The sequence below is a fragment of the Vigna angularis genome, chromosome 1 (genome assembly GCF_016808095.1).
Source record: "Vigna angularis cultivar LongXiaoDou No.4 chromosome 1, ASM1680809v1, whole genome shotgun sequence".
Lineage (NCBI taxonomy): Eukaryota > Viridiplantae > Streptophyta > Magnoliopsida > Fabales > Fabaceae > Vigna > Vigna angularis.
The window spans coordinates 54,932,049-54,939,179 of NC_068970.1; the positions used below are offsets into that span (position 1 = coordinate 54,932,049).

The 7,131-nt window shown below is 31.0% G+C and overlaps 1 protein-coding gene across 1 annotated transcript; it reads left to right on the forward strand.

The window, feature by feature from the left end:
• Positions 1-884: 884 nt before the first annotated feature.
• On the forward strand, positions 885-3,927 carry LOC108334049 (thioredoxin-like fold domain-containing protein MRL7, chloroplastic). The gene is made up of 5 exons (XM_017569658.2): positions 885-1,074; positions 1,232-2,122; positions 2,973-3,057; positions 3,284-3,395; positions 3,530-3,927. The coding sequence occupies exons 2-5, from the start codon at positions 1,311-1,313 to the stop codon at positions 3,631-3,633; spliced, it is 1,113 nt and encodes a 370-aa protein (XP_017425147.1). The 5' UTR covers positions 885-1,074; positions 1,232-1,310; the 3' UTR covers positions 3,634-3,927.
• Positions 3,928-7,131: the final 3,204 nt, after the last annotated feature.

Genomic DNA, 7,131 nt, shown 5'->3' on the forward strand with positions numbered 1-7,131 from the left:
TTTTCATTATCATGCACTATGCAATATTTCTACATTGATTTTTCAGATGCATGCTTTTAAAGGACACAGTTTTGATTGAATAATTGAAGAAAGATGTTACTGACAATGTCCAATATGTTACTGACAAACTGGGTAATTGTAATAGATAAAGATATTAAAAGTTTTTTGTAACTATAAAATATCTATTTTAATAATTAGAAAATGAATCTAGTTCAAATTTACTAGATCGAACATTTATAGTAATTGACATGTTAATCATAAATCCATATATACAAAATATGATATGTCATGTTTACATTTCTTTTTTTGTAAATGTAAGATTGAATTAATTTTCTATTGAGATCTAACGTGAATGATTTTATATTTAAAACTTGTATATATTTAAACAATTTAAAGCCTTATATTTGGATGAATTGCGAAAATTTGTTTTATTTTCTTAGTATTTTTAGTTGACATTGAAAATCGGGATTTATTTTAGAAATATGAAGAATTGAGAGAAATGTTAAAAAAGTAACTAAGGAAATATTAAATTATATAAAAAGATTTTATTATTTTTAAAAAATACATAGAATTTTATTAACAATAGTTACTATTAAAAGAACTTTTTTAATATTAAAATTGTCTAAGATTGATCCAAAATTAATAATATCACGAGAAATTGAATGTGACGTTATATATTGAAACTTAAATGTTGAAATTACTTAAACATATAATTTTGCAACGAAAAATCAGATTAATAACTTATACTATCTTAGTTTTTTTTTCAGATTTTAAAAATATTGTTTCATTTCTAGATCGCTTTTGCAATTTAAAATAACATTAATTTATCTTTTTAATCAATTATATTTCTACATTGTACTTAATGTTGAATCGATTTGAATTTATCTTTACTTGATGTGTAGCTTTTGGGCCTTTTCCTCATTTTCTCTGTTCATGAACCAAGAGTTTTGCGGGAAGTGACAGAGTGAAGACGAGATAAAAAAAAACCTAGCTTTCTTCGTTTCATGTATCCCTTGTTCACAATTTCGAAGCTTTAATTCAATCATTTTCCCGGGTTTCGAACCCCAAACCAGAGTAAGTAAGGCTTGGTTTACTTGAACTTTTGGTTATCATGTGTGTTTTTGACTCTTGAACACCAACTATTTGATAAAAGAATCCAACCATTTCTTTCAAATTAATGTTACTCTGTTTATTTCCTCCGCAATGATTCTGACACTTTTCTCCTTTGTAGCACTCTGCTAAACAGGGAAAGACTCTTCATTCTAGATAGATAGATGTATTTCCATTGACAACGTTGTCAAGTCACGAAAATGCTGCTTCTTCAAACTGTTGTCTCTCCTAGACGTTTTTCTCTTTTTTGTGATGCCACTTTGCATCCATTATTATCACTTAGTATTAAGAATCCTATGTTGGAAGGTACTCACAGTTTTTCTCATTACTCCCCTGTATCTAACCGCCGCATTGTAAAGTCTATTTCATGCTCTGGTTCTACAAAGTCTCATCCTAAACCCGAGTCTGAGCCCGAACGTGAAACTGGCTCGAACCAAAGAGCAAGGCCTAAGGCAAGAAGCAGAAGTGGACAACCTAAAGATGTGGTATCCAACAATGATGTTAAAAATTCTGCAGACACATTCCCCACAACGATTCCAAGGAAGCCAAGGCGTGGTCGCCGAAGTGAAGCCGTGGCAGTGGAAGATATGGTGCGTGATACGCTCGAGCGCACTTTTGCAACGATTCAGCAACAAAACGAGGATTCTTTGGAGAATTATGAGAATATAATGAAGGAAAGGGATGGTGACAATTCTGAAAATGAGAGTGGTAACAGTGACGATGATAATGATGAGAAAGAGGAAGATGGTGGTGAAGGTACAGGAAAAAAGATGGTGATTGAGGAAGAAAGTAAAAGCTGGCCATTGGATGCAGATGTTGGGTGGGGAGTAAGAGCTTCTGAGTATTTTGAGAAGCATCCAATTAAGAATGTGGTGGGAGAAGATGGGTGTCAAATAGACTGGGAAGGGGAGATTGATGACAACTGGGTGCAGGAGATTAACTGTTTGGAATGGGAGAGTTTTGCTTTCCATCCCAGCCCATTGATTGTCCTTGTCTTTGAACGTTATAACAGGTAATTTTCACCGTTCTGTGTTTCCTTTTGGGGACTCTGCATGGATTGGCTCAACTAAAGAATAATAGTACTATTCGTTACCGGTAAATGTTAATACCTAATGCAAGAGAGGGATGGAACAACTGGTGATGCCTAATGAACTGGTTAAAACCTCTCAACTAGCAGTCATATGCCAAGAAAATAAAATGAACAAGGGAAAAAAAGGAATCAAACTTCTTGCATAAGTTAGGTTCCTTCTCTAACTTCTTTTTAAGTACTGATAAACCTACTAGAGCTCAGCGCCTTTACTTCCCATAGAAGAAAGCATGTGGGAACATGGGATTGGGCAAATTGCTTGTTTGTTAACTTTGGATACTTTTTTACATATGCTTTAGAATTGGGGCCAAAGAAAACTTCTCATCATATCATTTGATTTTTTTTTCTCCTCGTCTGCAAGTGTGAAAGTAAAAAATGAGCTTTCTTTCGTAAGTGAGAAACTTGTTGTATCCATCCTTAATTTATAATTTTGGTTATCTTGTCTCTCAGGAAAATTCTTCTTTGAAAGGATTTTTTTTTTTCTGGAAATGATTTGCTATACTTCTTTTACATATCATTTCTTCACATAAGATAACTGTCGTTTATATGGAAGTTCGTTTGCGCATGTGTGTGGGAATGTATAAAAAAATTTATTAGAAAAGAATTTTCTGTTACAATTATTTCAATTAAATATTTCCTTTTGTGTGTTAAAATTTCAATATATGAAAATGTCGCATCCCCATATATAATGAATGATATGTATATGTTGATAATGTTAGTTATTTATAGCTAAATGTAGCCTTCAGATTAGGATTTTAAATTTGTTTATCCACAGGGCAACTGACAACTGGAAAAACTTGAAAGAGCTGGAGAAAGCAGTGAAGGTATACTGGAAAGCGAAAAATAAGCTGCCTCCTCGGGTATGGTGTTTTCCTTTCGCGTTAAAACTTCATTTTCATCTTTTTAGGCATGCATAAAATGAAAGATAATGATGTTACTTTTAATCAATTAAAATCTTCCTTCTGACTATCGACTTGTTTAATTTATAGAATTATATATCTGCCATTAATCACTATACAAAAGTTACAAGTGATAACCTCACTTTTATTTTAATACTATTTAACATATTGAATTTCCTTTTTATAGGCTGTTAAGATAGATATCAATATCGAGAGAGATTTGGCTTCCGCTCTGAAAGTTAAAGAATGTCCCCAAATTTTGTTCTTACGGGGTAACAGGGTTGTGTATAGGGAGAAAGGTGAGACCAGTGATCTCTCTCCTCACTTTTTTTTTTTTTTGTGAACCAGAGTTTTGTTTGGTTGGCACCCAAGATATTCACATTCTTTGTCAAGGTTCTTTTACAATGATGCACTGTTACTTGTCCCTTTGCAGAACTCAGAACTGCAGATGAGCTGGTTCAGATGATTGCATTTTTCTATTACAATGCAAAGAAGCCTGCGTGGATAGATGATAAGGCCTTGTTTTATCTTCATTAATCTTCACGAATGCCAGCCTGAAGATTATGTCTTGGTAAGAAAAAAAAATTGCAGCAACTGTCTTTGTGTGTACAAAAATATAGAAGAATAAAACAATCGGGCACAACCAAATTTAAAAATCTTATGTAAAACAGTATACATAATCATCCTTTAATCTTCTACGCATTAGCTACGGAGTTCAAATTGCATTAGAATCTTTTTTGTAGGGTTTTGTTGTGTGTGTAATTCTTTCAGATTTCACTTTTGTTGACACTTCTTACAGTATCTAGTATTTTGCTACCCTTGCGAGATAGAGATGATTTTTTTTGTTCTAATATTTAACAAAATATATATATATATATATATATATATATATATATATATATAATTTTAAAGTACATGGTGGACAAATGAAAGAATTTTATGTTGGTCATAATTCATTGAAAGAATTTTATGGTTATTCACGAGGAATTTTGAACTCTAGGCCAGCCCTGCTCAGTGGTCACAATCATTCTGTCCTCTTGGTTTCCAAGCTTAAAAAGCAACCAAACAAGGAGTGCCTCATTTGCTTGGATTCTATTCTAAGCAGCTTTTAAAGAAACATACAAAATTATTCTCTTTCTTTTACGCCAATTTTCGTCAAAAACTAGTCTTAGACAGTAAGTTAAAATCGGAAAACAATTTGATTTTTTATTTCCTATTTTACTCTTCCTATTCATTCGCAACAAACTCTAAAATTTTCGCTTTCAATTAGTTAATAATATTATTAGTATGGGCATTAAAAAATATAAATTCAAACATAAAAAAGTATTGTTATGGTGCCCATTGAGATCCAAACACTGTTGTGCAGCGAAGATTGAATCTGAATTGTCTTTAGAATAAGATAGCTTTTCATTCTCTTTAAACCTTAAACAAATGAATAAAAAGTTGTAACATGGTAACGGCTTTTGTTGTCCTTAATTAAACAGAAAGTTTTTCACAATTAAACAGAGTGTGAAGGAGACAAAAGTTTGATGTGATAATCTTCGTTGAAGGACAAACCCAAAGGAAGAGTTTCCACAAATTTTATATCCTGTGCAGCAACAACCATTTCCACAAGTTGACATCTCTCATAGAATCACACGTCCTCGTGTGGAGCACCAACATCGCATAATGGATTCCTGGAATCTCCATTCTCAATTCTCTAAAATGCCCTTCTTTTATTCCTATTTTACTCTTCTAATCCTTACCCTATTGCTGTTCACATCGTTATTGTAAAAGTCTTTTTATAGGTGGTTATTATAAAAGTTAAATAAACTTAGCACATGCAGATTGGGAAGCCACATTGGCAATATTTAATCAATAATTGCTAATAAAAATTAATATAATGGATGGGGATATTATCCTAATATTAGGTTGAATTTAAGGTTTTATGACAATCAAATGATAAGGATTCCACCTCCATGGAGTATGGAGGGACATGTCCTCAAAGTGCTACCATGGTCCTTCCTCACTTTTTCACACTTTCTAATCCATTTCTTTGCAATATTCCAAAGAAAGTAACCACCCCCATTTCACAACCAAAGGATGGAACAAAGATCACATCATGATAGTTGAACCGTGATACAAACTATGAATATTAAGATTCATAAATATTTAAAAACTATAACATAATAACAATCAAATTCAAAAAAAAGTGATTGTAAAGTGAACATATTAGATCAATGTTATAATGGTTGGATTGGACTCTATGACCCAACTACTTTGTTAAAAATCTAGACTTAGAGAATAAGAATAAATGTAGAAAATGTAATCCTTAAATAATAATTAATTTAACATAAAAAATATAATGAGAAATTATAAAAAAATAAATATATACTGATTTAAATAATATTAAGAATGTTTTATAAAGAAAAATTAAAAAACATCAAATAATTAATTTTACATAAAAAATATTTGATAACACTTATATATTAATTTAAATAATAGTTAATTTTTTCTTAAAAGATAATATTTTTTTTTAAAAGAACAAAATAAAATTTGAAAAGATTAAAGTTGTCACTACAAAAAGAGAAAAAGAAACGAAAAGGTGTTTTACATTTTAAAATATTACTATAGATTTATTGTTGACGTATATTTTACATCTTTTTGACCTGATTTATCTTCTCATTTTTTGTCCATCTTTTCTCGTTTCATCTTCTTCTTTTGGGTCCATCTTTTGATCTTATCTTCTTCCATCTCTTAGGTTCATCTTCTCACTTCTCACTAACATTGTTCATTTTCTCCTATTCTCTTTACAATAAGACCCAATTGCATAATTCAATTTCAATCACAATACATAGGAAGATGAATCACACTGTATCACACTATTTGTATGGTGAATCATATAATACTTACTATGATGAATTACATCACAGTCATTAAACATCCTTAACATCTTTAGCTAAAGTGTTATAAATAACAATGATACAACTATAATATTTTCTTAAAAAGTTAAATGTATTTATAATCACTTGAGACCTAATAAAACAACAACCTAAAACTTTTGACTTTGAGAATTAATATCTATCTACGAAAACAATATCCTAGGGAACTACCAAAAATACCCAATCTAATATCATGACACCTATCTACTTTTTTGGTTTTTTAGTCATTTGTTGTTTCTGCTCTCTCTTTTTCTTCAACATGTATATGACTAAGTTGGACCAAACTAGCCTAGATAGACAAGATGTACAGAATGAACAAATTTATGAGATGGCTAGGTTGGATGAGCTGGTGGGATGGACGAGATGAAATGATGGACGGGCTAACTAGATGCCCATGATGGACGAGCTAACTAGATGGTCGGGATAAACGGGCTGTACTGACCTAAATGTTTGGGATTGACAAATTGGATGGGTTGACCGAGGTTGCTATGATAAACAGATTGACGAAATGAACATGATGAATGGACTGATGGAATGGTCAGGATGGACCGACTGACCAAACTAATCCACCGAACCTGATCCTTTTTATCATCCCTACTTAAAAAAAGATCATGCATATACAGAGGTGAAGAGACTAGTAACCTATAAAGTATAAGCATTTGTCTCTCATAATACAAAGACAATATTGTTATTCCATTATAAATTTTTATTGATGATTATTTGAGATACGAGTGGTTGAAGATAAATAGAAATTTTAGCTATTTTGAACTATAATATCTATCATGATATTTGAGACTACCTCAAGATGTACTCTAACAAATTCATGGACTTTGCCATAAAATTGCAAGAAAAAGACCTAAAATTATTTCTTTCCATTCTATTATATTACATATTACAACGTATCTTATGCATTTTGTAATTTTAATATTATAACAAAACTCAACACCATTGAATCATACTTCTATATAAATGTGTATTTATACAAGTGTGAATATATCATATTATTTATGTATTTAGTTCAATTTATTAAAAAATTATGCACGTTTTATTTATTTATTATTATTGTTGTGGAACTTATGTATTTACACAAGTGTGAATATACAGTATTATTTAT

Coding starts and splice junctions, on each gene's coding strand:
- LOC108334049 (XM_017569658.2), top strand. CDS start 1,311: ATGCTGCTTCTTCAAACTGTTGTCTCTCCTAGACGTTTTTCTCTTTTT. Junction 2,123..2,972: donor GTCTTTGAACGTTATAACAG/GTAATTTTCACC, acceptor GTTTATCCACAG/GGCAACTGACAACTGGAAAA. Junction 3,058..3,283: donor AAAATAAGCTGCCTCCTCGG/GTATGGTGTTTT, acceptor TCCTTTTTATAG/GCTGTTAAGATAGATATCAA.